Below are 25,241 nucleotides of genomic sequence, written 5' to 3' on the forward strand. Positions count from 1 at the left end.
GCTGCGCCACTCGGGAGCCCTTAAAAGGTTTGCGTCCAAAGTGGGGCAGGAGTTTAACGGCACAAGCAGGGAGCCCAGCCAACAGAGAATTGAGAAATATTTTGGTACTCTTCTCCAGATTTGTTCCTCACTACAAACCTGTCTCAAAGCTCGACAGACAATTTCTTTGACCTCGTTGCTTGGTTTTTGCTCTGACATGCACTGTCAACTGTGGGACCTTATATCGACAGGTGTGATCCTTTTCCAATCATGTCCAATCATTTGAATTTACCACAGGTTGACTACAATCCAGTTGTAGAAACATCTCAAGGATGATCAATGGAAACAGGATGCACTTGAGCTGAATTTTGAGTCTCAGAGGAAAGGGTCTGAATATTTATGCAAATACGGTATTCATTTTTATAAATTTTTGGGAAATTTATAAAAAACTTTTTTCGCTTTGTCATTATGTGTATATTGATGAGGGGTAAAACATGCATTTAATCAATTTTTGTATAAGCCTGAAACGTAACAATATGTGGAAAAAGTCGAGGGGTCTTGTATAATGCCCTGTATATGCTTTAAACTACAATTTAAGGATCTGAAGTGGTAAACACAAAGGCATAATGGGAAATGCATGTCCAATGGTTATCTCTGTATGAGTCACATTAAAACACTATGTAGGGCAGTGGTTATCTGTATTAGTATTACCAACATAAAAACACCTAGGTAGAGCAGTGGTTATCTCTATTAGTATTATCCACCTTAAGTCACCTAGGTAGATTAGTGGTTATCTCGGTATTAGTATTATCCACAGTAAGTCACCTAGGTAGATTAGTGGTTATCTCGGTATTAGTATTATCTCTGTATTACCCTAGGTAGAGCAGAGAAGACAGAGCATGTGACTTTGCAACACAGGTGTTTCATCTCCACACTGGGGTGATTTTAACAGTGCAACGCCACACAGGCCTCATGCCTCTCAGGTAGGAGGGTACCAGAAATAAATGAATAAAAAACACAAAACTAATGAAGGAGCACACAGGGCCATAGCACTTCAGGAGCACACAGTCACCAACAATATGTCCCTGGCGACAATACTTTCAACTGGCTCAGATCGCTGTTACAGTACAGCACCACCAAATTCCATTTATTAAGTAACCTTCTGTCTTATGGAACCATAATGCAACATATCACACTATTTTGAGAGTCCCGGATTTATATTTACTATGTTACATCTAGTCTATGAGACGAGGCTGCACCTTTAAAACCTCTAGTGACTCCCCATCCCGCATGAGGGAGCGTAATCATCGACTGCCACTAATTAGCATAACGCAATAGCATTTTGTCCAGCTAGCAGCAGGTAACTTGGTCACGGAAATCAGAAAAGCAATCAAATTAAATCGTTTACCTTTGAGCTTCGGATGTTTTTACTCACGAGACTCCCAGTTAGATAGCCAATGTTCCTTTTTTCCAAAAATATTATTTTTGTAGGCGAAATAGCTCCGTTTGTTCTTCTGTAGGCAAAATTAGCTCCATAATATCGACAGAAACATGGCAAACGTTGTTTATAATCAATCCTCAAGGTGTTTTTAAAATATCTATTTGATAATATATCCACCGGGACAATTGGTTTTTCAGTTGGATCGATTGGAATAATGGCTACCTCTGTATTTTACTCGAGAATCACTCTGGGAGCATCAGGTGAGCACTTGCGCAATGTAGCCGCTTACAGGTATTCTTCAACATAAATGCGTAAAACTACGTCACAATGCTGTAGACACCTTGGTGAATACGGAGAAAAGTAATCTGGTTGATAGCCCATTCACTGCTCAATAGGGACGCATTGGAAAGCAGAGCTTTCAAAACATGAGGCACTTCTGGATTGGATTTTTCTCAGGCTTTCGCCTGCAATATCAGTTCTGTTATACTCACAGACAATATTTTTACAGTTTTGGAAACTTTACAGTGTGTTCTATCCTAAACGGTCAATTATATGCATATTCTAGCATCTTGTCCTGACGACAAAATAGGAACGTTTTTTTTCCAAAAATGAAAATACTGCCCCCTAGTCACAAAAGGCACCTTTAACCTACATTATAAACACGCAGATCAAGAGGTGTTTTCCCTTCAGCATCTGTATGTGGCATAAACTCACCCACCTCACAGCATGAATCTAAAATGGTTGGCTGTGAGTGATGGGGAAAAAATCTGACTCCAAGGCAATTACTTGAATAATTCAAATATGTTTTATTTACAAACTTGATAACTAAATTGTCTTTTATTTTTTATTTTTTTATTATTATTATTATTTATTTTTTTTGACTTCGCTATGGGGGTCAGGGGGAATTGGTCCGTGCTTCAGCTGAACTGCAGTACCGAAAATGCCATCTGAGCACAGTGGAAAGCATGCTTATAGACTGGAAGCCTGGCCCCTTGATCCGAGAAGTGTGTAATGGCAGACCGCAATTAGGGGCGTTCTCTCATATCGGGTGTTTCATGATATCTAGTTGACACCAATTGATGCTCCCCATTGGTCCATTACTGTTTCTTTTGCGTTGGGACAACACTTGTTGAAAATTGTAGCTAAGCCTAACCCTTTTCCTAACCTTAATCTCAGTCTCCTAACCGCCACGTTAGTTATCCAAACATGCATAGTAAACAAATCCCTAACCCTTTTCCTAACCTTAACCTCAGTCTCCTAACCTGCCATGCTAATTCACCTAACTGCCACTTTAATATTCCTATCCTGTTATGTATGCTATGTGCCTAGTTAAATAAATACTTTAAAAAAATGTTTACAAATAGTCTCCATCAGTTTCATAACACCGGAACTGACTAATGGCATGTATCCATTTTTATTATATCAGGGAACATCCACATCAAGAAACTACAGTAGTTCTCCTACTGGGAGGCGCGGAAACAGTTTAAAGAGCGATTGGTGCTGAGGACGCTATGGCAGTGGATGCCCCGCAGCCTGTTGAGATTCATAATGTCGTTTACCAGTTGAAGGATACCGATAGTAAATATGAATTGTTCGTGCGGCTGAAAGGTTTTTGGGAGTTCAGGAATTAACATTGGAAGCATTGCTGGCAGTGGTGGAAAAAGTACCCAATTGTCATACTTGAGTTAAAGTAAAGATACTTGAGTCCTTTCCTATCAAGGTAAAAGTGAAAGCCACCCAGTAAAATACTACTTGAGTAAAAGTCTAAAAGTATTTAGTTTAACATATACATAAGTATCAAAAGTAAATGTAATTGCTAAAATATACTTAAGTATCAAAAGTAAAAGTATAAATAATTTCAAATTCCTTATATATTAAGCAAACGATTTTCTTGTAGTTTACATTTACGGATTGTCAGGGGCACACTCCAACACAAAGGGTGCATTTCTAAATTCGCTCTGGCAATTTACTCTGACTTCAGAGCACTCTAACCTCAATCCTAACTCACACAAGCATCCAGATAAAATTAAATATATTTAATGAAACAAAACCCGAAGATGTTAACGTCATTCAGCTACTGTAGCTGCCTACCTAACATCAACAGACGTCATTCAGTAGCGCAACAATTAAAAACAGACACCAAAAGGAAAGTTCCTGGCGATCATAGCGATCTGACTCCCCCCTTCTGTCTGTACTTGGAATATTCCTGTTCGGGCTTTGGCCACTGACCCTCATGCTGGTTGTTGTTCTGCGTTGTGTACTGTTAGAGTTGCGTTAATTCGAATCTGGTATCAGGATAAATATGACACTGAGTCACCGATGGTATGCTATTTATTTTTTATTAGCTAAGCAATAAGTGGTAAATGCAATTTACGTATATACGGGCTCTCTGTCCCACCTCGCAGGGCAAACAGAGAACTAACTTGTTCTTGACAAAGATATTATTAATATACTCTGAGAGAAATAGTTCCTGCTTCCGAGCCGGCCTGTCAGAGTAGAGACTGGGCGTGGTTTAGACTCACCCAGCCTATCGTTGATTGTTGTCGTACGAGTTGGTACCAGCCCCCGGGCGCTCCAGTTGATAGATGTAACTGTTGCTGTGTCGAGTATCTATGCGCTCATTCCCTAGATACCGTTATCACACATCTGGTTTCTGTTATTGTTAAGTTTGAGTTCTATCAAAAGTTCTATCAAAAAACAGTCTGTGGTTTGCTACACTATGTTCTGTATGTGTCCGTTTTTATGTTATTCTGTATTTTTCCATCATGAGAAAGGCCCATGGCCCTGAAACTGTTAACAATGTTTCAAGTCAGCTATGTTGCATAACACATACATACATCCACACAAGCCAACAGCAGATAATATTCAATCACATATATGGTAACGGTCTATAGTGCATAACACAGAATCCTCATAGTACTATTCTAATAATTTGAAGTTTGATGGAATAAACATTAACATTTTAATTAAATTGTTGCCTGTAGCACATTTAAAGTCACCAATGCTCTGGATAACATGAACACAGCCTAACCAGCTCTGCTAAGGCGAGTGAAATGGTCAGAAATCGCTCATTTGTCCTGGAAGTAGCTAGCAAGCTAGCCAATGTTAACCAGTTAGCTTGGATGCTTGACTGCAGTTGTGAGGTCAGAACGCTTGAATCAACCCTCCTCCTCCGCCAGAGCGTCCAGTGTGGCTCTGAACGCTCCGAGAGCGATACGAACTGACAGTCTGACAACGCTCTGAATTTACGAACGCCCAAGCGCACTCTGGCACTCCAGATTGAATTTAAGATCACATCCATAATTTACTAACAAAGTATTTGTGTTTAGTGAGTCCAACAGATCAGATGCAGTAGTATAACTTTAGACCGTACCCTCGCCCATACCCGGGCGCGAACCAGGGACTCTCTGCAAACATCAACAGTCACCCACGAAGCATCGTTAACAATCGTTCCAAAAAAGCCGCGGCCCTTGCAGAGCAAGGGGAAACACTACTTCAAGGTCTCAGAGCAAGTGACGTCACCGATTGAAACGCTATTTAGCGCGCACCACTAGCTATTTCACATCGGTTACATAGGGATGCGCGAATTGAATTTTTTTCCTGTCCTGCTAATCATAAAAAAATGTAAGGAGTACTTTTGGGTGTCAGGGAAATGTTTGGAGTAGAAAGTACATTATTTTCTTTAGGAATGTAGTGGAGTAAAAGTAGAAGTTGTCAAAAATATCAAAAGTAAAGTATAGATACTCCCAAAACCTCCTTATGCAGTACTTAAAATATTTGTACTTAAGTACTTTACATCACTAATTGCAGGGAATACTGACTGAAGATGTTCCTCCCTACGAGGCCCATGAGACTGTGTAGGGATGTGATTTGAATAGGACTGTGACTGAAGGAGTGGGATGTTGTTATTGATCTATTTTTGTATTTTGCTTTGAAGTCGTTGTTTCCGCAATTGACATGTATTTATTTTAACAGTTTACTATCCGTACAGTAGGTGGCGGCAGACACATTATATTTGTGTAAGTACACCAGAGAAAAAGTTGACCTTGTCGCATTTGGGAACAGGAAGTTCCGGGAAGAAAACAACAGAACTGTGTTGTTATGTCGATAGTGGTTGTGTCCGTTTCAAATGTATTATTGTAGGTATGTAAATAGCACGTTTAAAGTTTCTAATGTCGAAAGAATACATAATATGCTAGGTAACAAATCCGTCAAGGTATTATCACGTTTGTTAAAGGTTTTAATTGTATGTGTTATTTTGGGGTCAAACCGAGTGAGTGAAGAACGTGATTTAAAACGATTTTTCAAGTCACTAAGCTAGACTTTGGGTTTATCTGAGTGTATGTACATCATTTCGTCAAAGTCCACTTTGAGTTCGTTTTTACATGTTCTTGGTTTTGTGTAAAATGATGCTTATGAGCTGGTAAATAGCCTCGTCCGAACCATCCTGATCTCGCGAGTTTGCATACACTTTTTCGTTCATGTAAGCTCGCGAGATCTGGATGGTTCGGGACAAGGCTCGTCAAATGGCGTTCTTCAACGGTTTTGGTCGTCTTTCTTGAAGTTTGCTCGTGGTGAAATGGCGACAAGAGGGTGTGTGAAGAAGTGTCAAAATAAAGGGAAACTAGCTGAAGTTATCCTTCACCATTTGGAGAGAGAGGCCAACTGCATGGAATGGCGTCGATTAATGCGGATGAATCGGAGCACGTATCAAACTCATTACATGGATGACCAAGTGTCTGGGTGTTTTCGCTCCACCCTTGTACTTGATTAATGCATTAAGGTCACTAATTAGTGAGGAACTCACCTCAACTGATTGTCTATGTTTTAATTGAAAGAAAAAAAAAAACGCGGAGACTCGGCCCTCAGTGGAATGAGTTTGACACCCCTGAAACAATGGAAATGGAGAGAGAGTTTGAGAAGCAACAGCTGTGCTGGAATGTGATCAATGTGGGGGACAGTTCTGATGATATGGAGCGGGAGGATGAGGGCCTAGTATGTGAGTGGTCTGTAGTGGGAAGACATAGGAAGAACAGAGATAATGATACTGGAAGCAGAGGCGCATGTAGTATAGTAACTAGAGGCCCAAGGTAGGGAGTTAGAGTAATAATGTGTCCGAGTGGAACGTTGGGATGGTGTTTGAGGAGACCACAGGGCCTCGTTTACACCCTGATTAACCAAGGCCATAAAAAGAGTTGAAGTTAAAACTAGGCTGCATCCGTGTAAATGAGAACTTGTTCTGAACTAGTCTACCTGGTTAAATAAAGGTGAAATAAAAAATAAATGGTAGATTGTTAATATCTTGTGCTGGTCAGGTTCAGCAAGGGAAGATTCTTCAAAAGGAAAATCAAAATGGGACGAAGCTCAGAAGTCATGACCCTGGAGCTGATGCTACATTGAAGGGAGTAATAATCTCTGAGGTCCCAATATCTATGTCCATGGATGATATTGTTAAAGACCATGTGAAGGGAGACAGTGGTTGAAGCCTAAAGGTTGATCAGTAGGAAAGAGGGTTAAAGAAGTCACATCAGTGCTGTACAGAAACCCAGCCTAAAACAACAAACAGCAAGCAATGCAGGTGTAGAAGCACAGTGGCTAGGAAAAACTCCCATGAAAGGCCAGAATCTAGGAAGAATCCTTGAGAGGAACCAGGCTATGAGGGGTGGCCAGTCCTCTTCTGGCTGTGCTGGGTGGAGATTATAACAGAACATGGCCAAGATGTTCATAAATGACCAGCAGGGTCAAATAATAATAATCACAGTGGATGTCGAGGGTGCAACAGGTCAGCACCTCAGGAGTAAATGTCAGTTGGCTTTTCATTGCCGATCATTGAGAGTATCTCTACCGCTCCTGCTGTCTCTAGAGAGTTGAAAACAGCAGGTCTGGGACAGGTAGCACATCCGGTGAACAGGTCAGGGTTCCATAGCAGAACAGTTGAAACTGGAGCAGCAACAGTGAATCATCAGTGTTTTTAAATGCCAAAGAATGGGACATGTAGCTGTTGAGTGAAAAGATGTGCCAAGTGTGGTGGGGAACATGATTACAGTGAATGTTGGAGCAATGTGACAGTTAAGTGTTGCAATTGTGTGGAGGACACAGAGCAGCATTTGGTGGATGCCAGGTGCAGAGAGATGCTCAGAGATATAGAATCTGTCTTGATGTATCATATGCAGAGGCTGTAAGACAGACTGGTGGAACTACAATGCAGACTGATGGAGCTTCCATGGCTGGTCCTGTAGTAAGAGGACCTACTGTCAGACTGATGGAGCTTCCATGGTTGGTCCCGTAGTAAGAGGACCTACTGTCAGACTGATGGAGCTTCCATGGCTGGTCCTGTAGTAAGAGGACCTACTGTCAGACTGATGGAGCTTCCATGGCTGGTCCTGTAGTAAGAGGACCTACTGTCAGACTGATGGAGCTTCCATGGCTGGTCCTGTAGTAAGAGGACCTACTGTCAGACTGATGGAGCTTCCATGGCTGGTCCTGTAGTAAGAGGACCTACTGTCAGACTGATGGAGCTTCCATGGCTGGTCCTGTAGTAAGAGGACCTACTGTCAGACTGATGGAGTTTCCATGGCTGGTCCCGTAGTAAGAGGACCTACTGTCAGACTGATGGAGCTTCCATGGCTGGTCCTGTAGTAAGAGGACCTACTGTCAGACTGATGGAGCTTCCATGGCTGGTCCTGTAGTAAGAGGACCTGCTGTCAGACTGATGGAGCTTCCATGGCTGGTGCCGTAGTAAGAGGACCTACTGTCAGACTGATGGAGCTTCCATGACTGGTCCCGTAGTAAGAGGACCTACTGTCAGACTGATGGAGCTTCCATGGCTGGTCCCGTAGTAAGAGGACCTACTGTCAGACTGATGGAGCTTCCATGGCTGGTCCTGTAGTAAGAGGACCTACTGTCAGACTGATGGAGCTTCCATGGCTGGTCCTGTAGTAAGAGGACCTACTGTCAGACTGATGGAGCTTCCATGGCTGGTCCTGTAGTAAGAGGACCTACTGTCAGACTGATGGAGCTTCCATGGCTGGTCCTGTAGTAAGAGGACCTACTGTCAGACTGATGGAGCTTCCATGGTTGGTCCTGTAGTGAGAGGACCTACTGTCAGAACTGGTCTTTCTACTATTCCTGACATGGTTTCGAGGCCTGTTCAGAAATCTTGCAACCACAAATGCATTGTGACAAAGGATACTTTAATATTGAATAATATGTACTTCATAGCTTTCATTGGTGAGGTTATCAACATCTTGCATTGTGTAAAACAGAAATACCAGGTTTAAAGTTATCTTGTAAATTGCAGCAGTTGTTGGGGGTAACAGATGTTACTGTCGGTATGGATTTCAATAAACTGGATAACCTGGGAGTGGATTGTCTCAGCATGATTTAAACCCCCATGTTTGCAAACACAGAAAGGGATCTATTGATATAGTTTATTGGGGGGTGTGGGAGGGTTTTTGGGGAAGGGGAGGGTGTGGTATAAGTTAATAGGGATTTCTTGTTTTATTTTCTTAGTACAGAATTAGACAGACCTGCACCTTAAATGTTTGTTTGTGGACCTCCATGATACCATAGGAGGTCTGCATCAACAGACTTCAGTGCAGGTAGTGCCTCATCAGAGAGAACATTTCAGTTGCACTACAGTTTTGAAGCTGAATGTAATGATTATCAGTTTTCTACATGTGTACTAATATTCAGACACATTCAGTTGTTTCTATATTTATCTATAATTCAAGGTTTTCACATGGGGCTTAAAGTAAATTAATTTTAGTGCCTGAAAGTCCTTGAATTTGACTTGCCACTGTACGACCCCTGATAATTCTTAATATGGTGTGAATGGGAAATACATTTGGTTTTTGTGAGTGAAATAAAACAGTGAAGACAAGGTTATTCATAAAATAGTACATAGTGCTGCCTGAAACATACTGTGATCTTGTACTAAATGGTTGTTGAGTAATTTATGCATTTATGTGAATTTAGGAAATCTACGATAGATTAAGTGCACTTATGTTGTGCAATTTAAAATGTGTCTAATGTGAATGAATGTTTTGTCAAGGATTATCTACCTGATCGACTGAAATGAGATAATTGAACATGAAAAAAGAGAAAATATATTTACAGAATAAAGTGCCATAACTGTCAAGAAAATAACTTTTGTGTCCGTTTGTCTTTATTACTACAGACCGACTCAGATTAAGTCTGAGGCCGGTAACATCAACAGTGAGGACAATCCCAGCCTGCCACTCTCCTTCCACACTGAGTAGGAACCTACAGTCACTGGGTACTGATAGTGACAGTGGAGCCCAGTTTGCACTGCAGGATCCAGAGATGGCATCAGTGAAGCTGGAAGACTGCAGTCAAACACTGGAGCTGAATGTCAACATTAAAGATGAAGAAGAGGAGGAGAAGATTAGGACAACTGTTAGTCATGGTAAGAGCTGGTTCTATCTATAAATTATCTTCATAAATTAGACCTCCATAAGTTATGACCAGTCTATTGCTAGGTTGAATTCTGTAATTCTGATATCACACATCCCTGAACAACTCAAGACTTCACAGCGAAGCAAAAACTATTTAAACTTGTAACGCCTGCCTTTGCCCACACATTGTCTCAAGAACGTTGAAAATGTTTAATACCCTCAATCACCAAGTTAGGCATACCTCATTTCAAAATAGGCCATGGCATCATCACTGTCAATATTGAATTATAATTATTCACGTTTTACCAGTGAAATGACCAAGCTGCGTCTGCATGCCAATCGTTTGATCTCAATCAATTCCATGGGAATATGCATTTAAATCTTCTTGGATTATTGTTTGGTTAGCAAATTAGAGCAGATGGTGTTAAATTATTTTGACTTCCTGTATTTTGTTTTAATCAAAGCACATTCTGCCTAATGGCGCGATGTTGAGTTTGGGACGATTCAGCAAACCATTCTAAAATCTCCTAAGAAAATAGGTGTTGTTTTTGTTGTAACAGTAATGTTATGCTATAATCTTTGGTGATGTGGGCTGCTAATTAATCATTAGGTGATCGTCCAAGACATTGATCTAACTACTAAACAAACACCATTGTGGCGGCTCATCGCTCTTGCAGCAATACACACCTGCAGTCTGCTGCACCGAACTAGCGATTGATGCTCACCTAGCCTACTCTTTTGTCTCGCTCAACATTTGGTGATGCAGAAACGAGAGAACATGTTGTTTTTATGACAATCTGGGAATATTTGGCCAAGGAAACATTTCTGGTTGGTCTCAAGGAATGTCACACAGGGAGACTTTTTAAAACGGGATTGAGAGAAGTAGCAGCTAATGCTCATGGAGAGCCTAACTATTATTATTAACCTTTATTTAACTAGGCAACGATTGGAGAAGTGTTGAACATAACCAGTGGACTGTCACATCCTGATGATTTATATCTGATACATATATATTTAATATTTTTATATATCAAGTTGTCGAAACATCTCAATGATGATCAATGGAAACAGGATGCACCTGAGCTCAATTCAAAAGTTTGGGGTCACTTAATCTACCCATGGTGTCCGATTTAAAAAGTGATTTACAGCGAAAGCACAACATGTTAGGTCATAGCCAAGTCAAAAAAACACAGCCATTTTTCCGTTACAGTCTGTAGAAACAAGTCAAATGATGTATGCAATCAATCTTTAGGATGTTTTTAACATAAATCATCAATAAGTTTCCTACCAGAGAATTTCATTGTCTGAAGAAAAGCATTGAAACGAGACCTAACTCTGTCGGGAGCAAGTGTCATGAGGCCGAGGCTCTCTGCCAGACCACTTTCTCAAAGAGCTCTCATGAGCCCCTCCTTTTTAGTAGAATCCTCAAACCAGTTTCTAAAGACGGTGACATCTAGTGGAAGCCCTAGGAAGTGCAACCTCATACATATCTCACTGTGAATTCAATAGGCACTGTTTTGAAAATCTATTTCTCACTTCCTGTTTGGATTTCTTCTCAGGTTTTTGCCTGCCATATGAGTTCTGTTATACTCACATACATCATTCAAACAGTTTTAGAAACTTCAGAGTGTTTTCTATCCAATACTAATAATAATATGCATATATTAGCATCTGGGGTATTGAGTTTGGGACAGTTTTCAACTGTGCTAACATAATTGCAAAAGTGTTTTCTAATGATAAACTTGGATTAGCTAACACAACATGCCATTGGATCACAGGAGTGATGGTTGCTGATAATGGGCCTCTGTACGCCTATGTAGATATTCCATAAAATATCTGCCGTTTCCAGCTACAATAGTCATTTACAGCAATAACAATGTCTTCACTGTATTTCTGATCAATTTGATGTTATTTTAATGGACAATCAATGTGCTTTTCTTTCAAAACAAGGACATTTCTAAGTGACCCCAAACTTTTGAACAGTAGTGTATATTTCATATGTTTCATACATAAAGTTGTAGAAACATCTCAAGGATGATCATTGGAAACAGGAAGCATCTGAACTCAATTTTGAGTCTGTCTTGTTCTTCTGTTTTTTGTGTTTTTTTTTAATAAATTTGCAAAAATCTCTAAACCTGTTTTAGCTTTGTCATTATGTCGGTGTGTAGATTGCTGAGGATATTTTTTTATTTAATTTTAGAAGAAGGCTGTTACGTACCAAAATGAGAAAAATGGGAAGGGGTCTGACAGTGCCCTCGGAAAGTATTCAGACCCCTTGACTTTTTCCACATTTTCTTATGTTACAGCCTTATTCTAAAATTGATTACATGTTTTTCCTCGTCAATCTACACACAATATCCCATAATGACATCACAATACCCCATAATGACATCACAATACCCCATAATGACATCACAATACCCCATAATGACATCACAATATCCCATAATGACAAAGCGAAAACAGGTTTTCAGAAATTCTTGCAAATCTAAAAACAAATGAAAAAAAATTGCTTATTTATGTTTTTAAGTTTTCAGACCCTTTGCTATGAGATTGTCCTTGAGATGTTTCTACAACTTGATTGGAGTCCACCTGTGGTAAATTCAATTGATTGGACTTGATTTGGACAGGCACACACCTGTCTATGTCAGGTCCCACATTTGACAGTGGATGTCAGAGTAAAAACCAAGCCATGAGGTCGATGGATTTGTCTGTAGAGCTCCGAGACAGGATTATGTCGGCACAGATCTGGGGACCGGTACCAACACATTTCTGCATTATTTAATGTCCCCAAGAACACAGAGGCCTCAGGGTGAAATATCTTAGTCATTACTTTAAACACACAAATTCTACTATCACCCTTGTGATGTTGAGTGGAGGATGGTATAGCTAATCATTTTCACGACTTTTGCCTCTTATTCGTTTTTGACTCCTACCCAGTTTTAGAATAGTTTGATTCCCCTTCCCATACAGCCTACTGAAATGAATACATACACTACCGTTGAAAAGTTTAGGGTCACTTAGAAATGTCCTTGTTTTTGAAAGAAAAGTATGTTTTTTTTGTCCATTAAAATAACATCAAATTGACCATTAATACAGTGTAGACGTTGTTAATGTTGTAAATGACTTGTAGCTGGAAACTGATGATTTTTTAAAATGGAGTATCTACATAGGTGTACAGAGGCCCATTATCAGCAACTATCACTCCTGTGTTCCAATGGCATGTTGTGTTAGCTAATCCAAGTTTATCATTTTAAAAGGCTAATTGATCATTACAAAACCCTTTTGCAATTATGTTAGCACAGCTGAAAACTGTGGTGCGGATTAAAGAAGCAATAATAACATTCCTTTTTTAGACTAGTTGAGTATCTGGGTCATTTGTCGGTTCGATTACAGGCTCAAAATGGCCAGAAACAAAGACCTTTCTTCTGAAAGTCGTCAGTCTATTCTTGTTCTGAGAAATGAAGGCTATTCCATGTGAGAAATTTCCAAGAAACTGAAGATCTCGTGCAGTTCTGTGTACCACTCCCTTCACAGAACAGTGCAAACTGGCTCTAACCAGAATAGCACAACTGGGCAAGAGGACAAGTATTTTAGAGTGTCTAGTTTGAGAAACAGACGTCTCACAAGTCCTCAACTGGCAGCTTCATTAAATAGTACCCGCAAAACACCAATCTCAATGTCAACAGTGAAGAGGCGACTCCGGGATGCTGGCCTTCTAGACACTATTCTGGTTAGAGACTGTTTGCTCTGTTCTGTGAAGAGAGTAGTACACAGCATTGTATGAGATCTTCAGCCGTTTCCAGCTACAATAGTCATTTACAACATTAACGATGTCTACACTGTATTTCTGATCACTTTGATTGGACAAAAAACGTGCTATTCTTTCAAAAACATGGACATTTGTAACTTTAGAATGTATTCATTTATTTCACCACTAATCGTAGTGTATTTAAAAAAAAAAAATGTTTAACCTTTATTTAACTTTCTTAGCATACTGGTTATTGTCCGGAATTTCCGATGACTGACATGCCCAAAGTAAACTGCCCAGAAGCTAGGATATGCATATACTTGATAGCATTGGATAGAAAACAGTTTCTAAAGCTGTTAAAATAATGTCTGTGGGTATAACAGAACTGATATGCCTTGAGAAAAATCCATCTGGAATATTTCTTTTTTGAGGTCACCGGTTTTTTCAATGCTTGCCTATGGGATTTTCAAATAGATAGGACCCAGATTGCAGTTCCTATGGCTTCCACTAGATGTCAACAGTCTTTAGAAAGGGTTTCATGCTTGTTTTTTGAAAAATGATAATCGCATGGTATGCTTTCTCCGTAAAGCCTTTTTCAAATCTGACAACGCAGTTGGATTAATAAGAAGCTTTTAAATGATGTAAGACACTTCTATTTTCATGAATGTTTAATATTCCGATTTTTGTATTTTGAATTTCGCGCTCTGCAATTTCACCGGATGTTGTCGTAGGTGTCCTGCTAGCGTTTGGACATAGGCAAGTCAGTTAAGAACAAATTCTTATTTTCAATGATGGCCTAGGAACATTGGGTTAACTGCCTTGTTCAGGGGCAGAACGACAGATTTTTACCTTGTCAGCTTGGGGATTCGATCTTGCAGCCTTTCGGTTGCTCTAACCACTCTGCTCTGTCACCCGGTATGGCCAGAAGAGGACTGGTCACCACTCAGCCTGGTTCCTCTCTCGGTTTCTTCCTGCTTTCTAGGGAGTTTTTTTGTGGCCACTGTGCTTCTACATCTGCATTGCTTGCTCTTTGGGGATTTTAGGCTGGGTGTCTGTTAACCTCTCTGGGACCGTTTGGGACGCGAGCGTCCCACCTTTCAACTGCCAGTGAAACTGCAGGGTGCCAAATTTAAAACAACAGAAATCCCATAATTAATATTTAATAAGTATTTTACACCATTTTAAAGATAAAATTCTCGTTAATCCAACCACAGTGTCCGATTTCAAAAACATGTCAAACGATGTTTAGAATCAATCTTTAGGGTGTTTTTAACATAAATCTTCATTAATGTTCCAACCGGACAATTCCTTTGTCTGTACAAATGAAGTGGAACGTAGCTACCTTTCACGTGAGCGCGCCAGACCAAGGCTGTGGCACTCTGCCAGACCACTCACTCATAGAGCCCTTATGAGCCCCTCCTTTAGAGTAGAATCCTCAAAACAGGTTCTAAATACTGTTGACATCTAGTGGAAGCCTTGGGAAGTTAAAAATAACTAACATCACACGGTATCTTCAATAGGAGCTGAGTTGAATAACTACAAACCTCAGATTTCCCACTTCCTGGTAGGATTTTTCTCAGGATTTTGCCTGCCATATGAGTTATTTTATACTCACAGACATCATTCAAACAGTTTTAGAAACTTCAGATTGTTTTCTATCCAAATGTTCTATTTATATGCATATTCTAGGTTTTTCGGCTGAGTAGCAGGCAGCTTAATTTGGGCACGTTTTTCATCCAAGCTACCCAATACTGCCCCCTACCCCAAAGAAGTTAACTTCACTGGGGTAGGGGGCAGCATTTGGAATTTTGGATGAAAAGCGTGCCCAAATTAAACTACCTGCTACTTGGGCCCATAAGCTAGGATATGCATATAATTAGTCGATTTGGATAGAAAACACTGTTAAAACAATGTCTGAGTATAACATAACAGATATGGCAGGCGAAAACCAGAGGAAAATCCAACCAGGAAGTACTATTATTTTGGCTGTTTTTCCATTGAAAGCCTATCCACCATACAAAGACTTAGGACCCAGTGGAAATCTGTCTTCCTCAACATGTGACCAGTCTTTAGGCATTGTTTCAGATCTCTATGGCTTCCTCAACACGTGACCAGTTTTTAGGCATTGTTTCAGGCTTTTACTCTGAAAAATGAGGGAGATACACCGCTTTCAATGAGAGGACAGTGGAAATTTCATCCATATGAGCCAGGCACGTGATCGAGAGCGCGCATTTCTTGTTTACCTTTTTCCATTGACGAAGCTTTTGTCCGGTTGAAATATTATTGATTATTTTTGACAAAAGCAACCTGAAGATTGATTTTAAACATCGTTTGACATGTTTCTACCATCTTTTATTGTACTTTATGACTTTTCGAGAGTGCGCATTGTGCCTTTGGATTTCTGAACTAAACGCACCAACAAAACGGAGGTATTTGGACATAAAGATGAACTTTATCGAACAAAACAAACATTTGTTGTCGAACATGGAGACCTGGGAGTGCCACCAGATGAAGATCATCAAAGGTAAGTGATTAATTTTAATGCTATTTCTGACTTTTGTGAAGCTCTCCTTTGTTGGAAAATGGCTGTATGGGTTTCTGTGTCTAGTCGCTGACCTAACATAATCGCAAAGTGTGCTTTCGCCGTAAAGCCGTTTTGAAATCTGACACAGCGGTTGCATTAAGGAGAAGTTTATCTGTATTCGTATGTTTAACACTTGTATCATTTATCAATGTTTATGATGAGTATTTCTGTTTTTTGATGTGGCTCTCTTTACTTTCATCGGATGTTTGTTTGAGACAATGCATTTCTGAACACAACACACCAATTTCAAATGAGGTTTTTGGACATAAATATGAACTTTATCGAACAAAACACACATTTATTGTGTAACATGAAGTCCTGTGAGTGCCATCTGATGAAGATCATCAAAGGTTAGTGATTAATTGAATCGCTATTTCTGACTTTTATGAGACCTCTCCTTGGCTGGAAAATGTCTGTTTGGTTTTCTGTGACTAGGTGCTGACCTAACATAATCGTTTGGTGTGCTTTCGCCATGAAGCCTATTTGAAATTTAACACTGTGGCTGGATTTACAAGATGTTTATCTTTAAAATGGTGTAAAATACTTGTATGTTTGAGGAATTTTTCATTATGGGATTTGAACCAGACAGGTTAAGCACTTTGTGACAACTACTGATGTAAAAAGGGCTCCATAAAATACATTTGATTAACATGTATATCACACCAACTGACTGTTTCTTCTGATGTTCACACAGGATACCATGTTGAGACATTCTCTACATCCAGAGAGCAACAGCAGGAAGATCAGAGAGCTAAGAGGTCTCATCACTGCCCACATTGTGAAAAGATTTTCCCATTTCTATCAAAGCTAAAAATACACCTAAAAATACACACAGGAGAGAAGCCTTACTCCTGCTCTGACTGTGGAAAATGCTTCAAAACATCAACGGTGCTAAAACTTCATCAGAGAACACATACAGGAGAGAAGCCTTTCTACTGCCCTGACTGTGGAACTCGTTTCTCTCAACTTTCCCACTTAAAATCACATGAACGTCTACATACAGGGGAGAAGCCATACTCCTGCTCTGACTGTGGAAAACGTTTTAAAACATTATATGACCTAAAAGTTCACCAGAGAACACACACAGGAGAGAAGCCTTATGTCTGCTCTGACTGTGGAAAATGCTTCACAACATCAACTCATCTAAAAGTTCATCAGAGAACTCACACAGGAGAGAAGCCTTATTACTGCTCTGACTGTGGAAAATGTTTTAAAACATCAAATGAGCTAAAAGTTCATCAGACAACACACACAGGAGAGAAGCCTTTCTTCTGCCCTGACTGTGGAACTAGTTTCTCTCAAGTTTCCCACTTAAAATCACATGAACGTATACATACAGGGGAGAAGCCATACTCCTGCTCTGACTGTGGAAAATGTTTTAAAACATTATATGAGCTAAAAGTTCATCAGAGAACACACACAGGAGAGAAGCCTTACTCCTGCTCTGACTGTGGAAAATGCTTCACAACATCAACTCATTTAAAAGTTCATCAGAGAACACACACAGGAGAGAAGCCTTATTACTGCTCTGACTGTGGAAAATGTTTTAAAACATCAAATGAGCTAAAAGTTCATCAGGCAACACACACAGGAGAGAAGCCTTATTATTGCTCTGACTGTGGAAAACGTTTTAAAACAACAACTCAGCTAAAGGTTCACCAGAGGACTCACACAGGAGAGAAGCCTTACTCCTGCTCTGACTGTGGGGCGAGTTTCTCTCATCTGGGCACCTTAAAAACACACCAACTTATACACACAGGAGTGAAGCCTTACGTATGCTCTGAATGTGGAAAATGCTTCAAAACATCAACTGAGCTAAAAGTTCATCAGAGAACACACACAGGAGAGAAGCCGTATTTCTGCTCTGACTGTGGAACTAGCTTCTCTAAATTTTCCCACTTAAAAACACATGAACGTATACATACAGGAGAGAAGCCTTTCTTCTGCTCTGACTGTGGGGCGAGTTTCTCTCATCTGGGCACCTTAAAAACACACCAACGTATACACACAGGAGTGAAGCCTTATTCCTGCTCTGACTGTGGAAAATGTTTTAAAACATCAAATGAGCTAAAAGTTCATCAGACAACACACACAGGAGAGAAGCCTTTCTTCTGCCCTGACTGTGGAACTAGTTTCTCTCAACTTTCCCACTTAAAATCACATGAACGTCTACATACAGGGGAGAAGCCATACTCCTGCTCTGACTGTGGAAAATGTTTCAAAACATTATATGAGCTAAAAGTTCACCAGAGAACACACACAGGAGAGAAGCCTTACTCCTGCTCTGACTGTGGAAAATGCTTCACAACATCAACTCATCTAAAAGTTCATCAGAGAACACACACAGGAGAGAAGCCTTATTACTGCTCTGACTGTGGAAAACGTTTTAAAACATCAAATGAGCTAAAAGTTCATCAGACAACACACACAGGAGAGAAGCCGTATTACTGCTCTGACTGTGGAAAAGGTTTTAAAACATCAACTCAGCTAAAAGTTCATCAGAAGACTCACACAGGAGAGAAGCCTTTCTTCTGCTCTGACTGTGGGGTGAGTTTCTCTCATCTGGGCACCTTAAAAACACACCAACTTATACACACTGGTGAGAAGCCTTACATCTGCTCTGACTGTGGGAAATGCTTCAAAACATCAACTGAGCTAAAAGTTCATCAGAAGACTCACACAGGAGAGAAGCCGTATTACTGCTCTGAGTGGGGAACTAGTTTCTCTAAATTTTCCCACTTAAAAACACATGAACGTATACATACAGGAGAGAAGCCTTACGTCTGCTCTGACTGCGGAAAATGCTTCACAACATCAACTCATCTAAAAGTTCATCAGAGAACACACACAGGAGAGAAGCCTTATTACTGCTCTGACTGTGGGAAATGTTTTAAAACATCAAATGAGCTAAAAGTTCACCAGAGGACACACACAGGAGAGAAGCCTTTCTTCTGCCCTGACTGTGTTAAAGGTTTTAAAACATCAACTCAGCTCAAAGTTCATCAGAGGACTCACACAGGAGAGAAGCCTTTCTTCTGCTCTGACTGTGGGGCGAGTTTCTCTCATCTGGGCACCTTAAAAACACACCAACTTATACACACTGGTGAGACTTATACCCACCGCCTTACGTCTGCTCTGACTGTGGAAAATGCTTCAAAACATCAACTGAGCTAAAAGTTAATCAGAGAACACACGCAGGAGAGAAGCCATATTACTGCTCTGACTGTGGAACTAGCTTCTCTAAATTTTCCCACTTAAAAACACGTATACAATGGGGCAAAAAGGCATTTAGTCAGCCACCAATTGTGCAAGTTCTCCCACTTAAAAAGATGAGAGAGGCCTGTAATTTTCATCATAGGTACACTTCAACTATGACAGACAAAATGAGAAAACAAAGTCCAGAAAATCACATTGTAGGATTTTTAATGAATTTATTTGCAAATTATGGTGGAAAATAAGTATTTCTATGTCTATTGTGCACGTTCCCTAAACTTGAGACATCTGTGACATTGTGTGTCCTTTTATTGTCCCCCAGCACAAGGCGCACCTGTGTAATGATATTGCTGTTTTATCAGCTTCTTGATATGCCACACCTGTTAGGTGGATGGATTATCTTGACAAAGGCTGAAATGCTCACTAACAAGGATATAAACAAGGTTGTGCACAACATTTGAGAGAAATTAGCTTTTTGTGCATATGGAACATTGCTGGAATGTTTTTTATTTCAGCTCATGAAACCAACACTTTACATGTTTAGTTTATATTTTAGTTCAGTTTTTATTGGTAGGCCAATGTAATGTAACCTAACATACAAATGGAGTGGAATGGATGTTTTTGTCATATATAATACGTTTTGCTCTGAGACCAGGTTGTCCCTCTGCAGTATTCTGTGTGAAGGAGCTAGTAGACACTTTTTTATTGAACCTTTATTTAACTAGGCAAGTCAGTTAAGAACAAATTCTTATTTACAATGATGGCCTAGGAACAGTGGGTTAACTGCCTTGTTCAGAGGCAGAACAACAGATTTGTTCCTTTTCAGCTCAGGGATTCGATCAAGCAACCTACTGGTTACTGACCCAACGCTCTAACCACTAGGCAACCTTCCGCCCCTAACATGTATCAGATAGAGATGATCACTTTTCACCATTAGTTTGGGGGGATTCTTTTACAACTTTGTTTAATGATACACAGTTTATGAAATTAATCCATGTGTTTATTAATTGTCTTTAAAACTAGATGAGTTATTTTAGTTACTGATCATGAATGTGTTTTGATAATTGAAGCAAACTTTATTGATCTGCCAATGAGAAATAGAGTTACATGAATATGTACTGGTCAACCTCTTCTTCTCTTTAGTATTCAGTTCTTCATATTAGATCTGACAGTATGAATGGTTCTTATGGTTGTATTCAGTTCTTCATATTAGATCTGACAGTATGAATGGTTCTTATGGGCTGAGTGCCTGGAGTGTTTTTGTATGACTACAGTCAGGAGTTCTCTCTGACCCTGTGATGTCACCAGCATATTAAGTACATTCATCTTAAGATAGCCAGGTGAGACAACCACATGTCACAGTAAACACATTTCTCCTCAATTAGTCAGTTTCACATTATTATTATTTGTATTTTGGTGGGGGGATACTCTTTAAAGACGAAGGGTTTCGGACCTTTTGGGGCAGATGGGCAGGGACTCTGCTGTCCTAGCATCAGAGGGAAGCTGGTGCCACCATTGGGGTGCCAGGACAGAGAAGTGCTTTGACTGGGCTGAGAGGGAGCTTGACCTCCTGTAGCAGTGGGACGGCCATGAGACCAGAGGTGGCAGAACTGAGTGCACGGGTTGGGATACAGGGTTTGAGCCTGAAGGTAGAGATGTGGCAGTTCCTCTTGCTGCACCGTAAGTAAACACCATTGTCTTGTAGTGGATGTGAGCTTCGGCTGGACGCCAGTGGAATGTACGGAGGAGCAGGGTGACATGGTGGAACTTGGGAAGGTTAAACACCCAGACGGACTGCAGTGTTCTAGATAAGTTCAATGGCGACCCATCATTCAGGACAGGTGAGCCACCTGTTTTGAGCCCCACAGTTATAGCGATAAAGTGTGAAAAAAATGATCTGTTTGCAACCAATGTAAAAAAAACATTTATAATTGAGTTATTAATAAATCCACAAACAAAAATGGTCTCTTTTGTTTTCTTGAGTAAGGCAGCTCCAAAATGCAGGTGTTTCAGCCTAGCTCATTGCCTTCTGTGGAGGTGGGGCAAGCCAGCAGAAAATACGGAGCGTTGTGCCGTGATTGGCTCAGTGTTCTGTCATTCATGGGGACAATACGTCACTGCCAAGTCTAAGGGTAGAAATTGAAAATTCAAGCTCCTTGGGTGCTGTCATAGAGTTACATTAGAAGTGCCCATCCATGAAGGCTCAAGGTCATTGTCCACAGATAAAGTAACGTTAAATCATGTGATATCTACAGTCGCTTTGATTGGACTGATCATGTCAACATCATACTTTCAAAATCTGAGCTAGCAGTCATCATCATGAATCAAGTTGACAATCTACTGGCAAATCCTTTTTAATCTTTGTCATATGAAGAGAAATAATGAGACATTTTAGATAAAATGTATCGGTGCTCATCGGTCATTGGACATAAACATCACACAACAAATTGCAAATTCAACAATGAGTGGTTTGGAAGGAATCAGTGGCAAACTGCAAGCATTGCAAAGCAATCATTAGCCTGCTATTCAGTGGAGTGGCTGTGTGGTCCCAAGTCTAAGATTAAGGGGTTATTTTCCTAGTTTAAATTGGTAAACATTCAACATTGGCCATGCTGTCAATGAAGCTTGATTTGTGCCGCGCTCAAAACAACATAACTCAGTACTTCAAAATCTTACTTGAGTGAGTTCAATACAACTGGGAACTCAGAGAGAAACAAGCTACGACTGGGAAAATACGTTTTGAACTTTCATCCAACTCGGAATTGTAAATTGGGAACTCGGCCCTCTTTCTACAGTTACGACCTGAAGATCACTGACGTCATCATTTTTTTCCTGAGTTTCCAGTTGTCTTGAAAGCACCATAAATCCAGAGAATGACAGACTTTGCTGACAAAGTTTGATGACAAAATATGCCCACAAATTACTGCCGCGCCACCTTCCTGTTCAAGTGAGCACAGCACAACAAGGTGAGTCCAAAAATGTCTTGTATGCTGGTGCATAAATTATGTAATATGCCAGGGAGATGTGAATACTGTAGCTAAGAAAGTAATACTAAGTCTATGTTGTGTAGTAAGATCTCAGTAGCCTATGTGCCTCACCCTAATAATTTGGTCTATTTTCACCTCTTAATTTTGCCTACTGTTCTGACTTGGTGGTTCACATGTAGCCAATAACCTGTTTTAGAGTCATCATTGAATATTGTAAGGGTTTTCATTATCTGCTTATATGCCCCTTTATTTATCCTACGGTTCTGACTTGGCGTACAGGGAGAACACTGTAAGAACGGCCCATGTTCTGAATTTTGTCGCTTTGCATTTCAAAAGGGCTGCACAAATAGTTATATTGAATATGTCCGTCATAGCTCGCTCATTGATGTCTTAATCGAAATTACGGATTACCTCTTATCCGCTTTTCGTCCCCTTATGCCATAGTTTGAACATCTCAATTGTCAGTAGAAACCACATTTGTTTAAGCAAGTCAGCCATGTTATTTTAAAAGGCAGTAAATGAGGCCTAATGAACTGTTTTGATGACAGACAAGGCTCCGCTGATAGCCAGGTGTAGCAGTGTTAAATTGTTGGGACTATGCTGTTGGGTCCTAACAGTTTGTGGGCACTGTTATAGTGCAATTAATGTATTGTTTAGTGGCTTTTCTGGCATGCATCCCACTTTAATTATTTATTTATTTAACTAGGTAAGTCAGTTAAGAACAAATTCTTATTTACAATTAAGGCCTTCCCCAGCCAAACCCGGAATATGCTGGGCCAATTGTGCGCTTCCTTTTGGGACTCTTAATCATGGCCGGATGTGATTGAGCCTGGTTTCGAACCAGGGACTGTAGTGATACCTCTTGCACTGAGATGCAGTGCCTATGACCGCTGCGCCACTCGGGAGCCCTTCAAATGTTTGTGCCTAACGTGGGGCAGGAGTTTGACGGCACAAGCAGGGATCCCAGCCAACAGAGATGTTTTTCTACTCTTCTCCAGATCTGTGCCTCACCACAAACCTGTCTCGAAGCTCAACAGAGATGTTTTTCTACTCTTCTCCAGATCTGTGCCTCGCCACAAACCTCTCGAAGCTCAACAGAGATGTTTTTCTACTCTTCTCCAGATCTGTGCCTCGCCACAAACCTCTCGAAGCTCAACAGAGATGTTTTTCTACTCTTCTCCAGATCTGTGCCTCGCCACAAACCTCTCGAAGCTCAACAGAGATGTTTTTCTACTCTTCTCCAGATCTGTGCCTCGCCACAAACCTGTCTCGAAGCTCAACAGAGATGTTTTTCTACTCTTCTCCAGATCTGTGCCTCGCCACAAACCTGTCTCGAAGCTCAACAGAGATGTTTTTCTACTCTTCTCCAGATCTGTGCCTCGCCACAAACCTGTCTCGAAGCTCAACAGAGATGTTTTTCTACTCTTCTCCAGATCTGTGCCTCGCCACAAACCTCTCGAAGCTCAACAGAGATGTTTTTCTACTCTTCTCCAGATCTGTGCCTCGCCACAAACCTCTCGAAGCTCAACAGAGATGTTTTTCTACTCTTCTCCAGATCTGTGCCTCGCCACAAACCTCTCGAAGCTCAACAGAGATGTTTTTCTACTCTTCTCCAGATCTGTGCCTTGCCACAAACCTCTCGAAGCTCAACAGAGATGTTTTTCTACTCTTCTCCAGATCTGTGCCTCGCCACAAACCTCTCGAAGCTCAACAGAGATGTTTTTCTACTCTTCTCCAGATCTGTGCCTCGCCACAAACCTCTCGAAGCTCAACAGAGATGTTTTTCTACTCTTCTCCAGATCTGTGCCTCGCCACAAACCTCTCGAAGCTCAACAGAGATGTTTTTCTACTCTTCTCCAGATCTGTGCCTCGCCACAAACCTGTCTCGAAGCTCAACAGAGATGTTTTTCTACTCTTCTCCAGATCTGTGCCTCGCCACAAACCTGTCTCGAAGCTCAACAGAGATGTTTTTCTACTCTTCTCCAGATCTGTGCCTCGCCACAAACCTCTCGAAGCTCAACAGAGATGTTTTTCTACTCTTCTCCAGATCTGTGCCTCGCCACAAACCTGTCTCGAAGCTCAACAGAGATGTTTTTCTACTCTTCTCCAGATCTGTGCCTCGCCACAAACCTGTCTCGAAGCTCAACAGAGATGTTTTTCTACTCTTCTCCAGATCTGTGCCTCGCCACAAACCTGTCTCGAAGCTCAACAGAGATGTTTTTCTACTCTTCTCCAGATCTGTGCCTCGCCACAAACCTGTCTCGAAGCTCAACAGAGATGTTTTTCTACTCTTCTCCAGATCTGTGCCTCGCCACAAACCTGTCTCGAAGCTCAACAGAGATGTTTTTCTACTCTTCTCCAGATCTGTGCCTCGCCACAAACCTCTCGAAACTCAACAGAGATGTTTTTCTACTCTTCTCCAGATCTGTGCCTCGCCACAAACCTCTCGAAGCTCGACAGAGATGTTTTTCTACTCTACTCCAGATCTGTGCCTCGCCACAAACCTCTCGAAGCTCGACAGAGATGTTTTTCTACTCTTCTCCAGATCTGTGCCTCGCCACAAACCTGTCTCGAAGCTCAACAGAGATGTTTTTCTACTCTTCTCCAGATCTGTGCCTCGCCACAAACCTCTCGAAGCTCAACAGAGATGTTTTTCTACTCTTCTCCAGATCTGTGCCTCGCCACAAACCTGTCTCGAAGCTCAACAGAGATGTTTTTCTACTCTTCTCCAGATCTGTGCCTCGCCACAAACCTCTCGAAGCTCGACAGAACATTTCTTAGACCTCATTGCTTGGTTTTTGCTTTGACTTGCATTGTCAACTATTTTGACAGGTGTGTGCTTTTCCAATCATGTCCAATCATTTGAATT

At 40.8% G+C, this 25,241-nt stretch overlaps 3 protein-coding genes across 3 annotated transcripts in view; 2 read left to right on the forward strand and 1 right to left on the reverse strand.

Annotated features, from left to right (window-relative positions):
• The window catches only part of LOC110516278 (uncharacterized), a 249,588-nt gene that overhangs the window by 211,534 nt on the left and 12,813 nt on the right, over positions 1-25,241 (forward strand). The window lies entirely within an intron of this gene.
• LOC110513970 (uncharacterized) overlaps positions 1-25,241 on the reverse strand; it is a 129,163-nt gene that overhangs the window by 52,652 nt on the left and 51,270 nt on the right. The gene's annotated exons all lie outside the window — the stretch shown is intronic.
• LOC149975383 (uncharacterized) lies at positions 5,474-21,346 on the forward strand. The gene is made up of 3 exons (XM_036973097.2): positions 5,474-5,563; positions 9,600-9,848; positions 16,867-21,346. Exons 2-3 carry the CDS (start codon positions 9,746-9,748, stop codon positions 19,344-19,346), a joined length of 2,583 nt encoding a protein of 860 aa, XP_036828992.1. The 5' UTR covers positions 5,474-5,563; positions 9,600-9,745; the 3' UTR covers positions 19,347-21,346.

This window comes from Oncorhynchus mykiss, chromosome 18 (assembly GCF_057628025.1).
Source record: "Oncorhynchus mykiss isolate SJ-2025 chromosome 18, ASM5762802v1, whole genome shotgun sequence".
NCBI lineage: Eukaryota > Metazoa > Chordata > Actinopteri > Salmoniformes > Salmonidae > Oncorhynchus > Oncorhynchus mykiss.

Excerpts from the sequence above, each read along its gene's own strand:
- LOC149975383 (XM_036973097.2), top strand. The coding sequence starts at position 9,746 with ATGGCATCAGTGAAGCTGGAAGACTGCAGTCAAACACTGGAGCTGAAT. Across the intron at positions 9,849-16,866 it reads TAGGACAACTGTTAGTCATG|GATACCATGTTGAGACATTC; the intron begins GTAAGAGCTGGT and ends ATGTTCACACAG.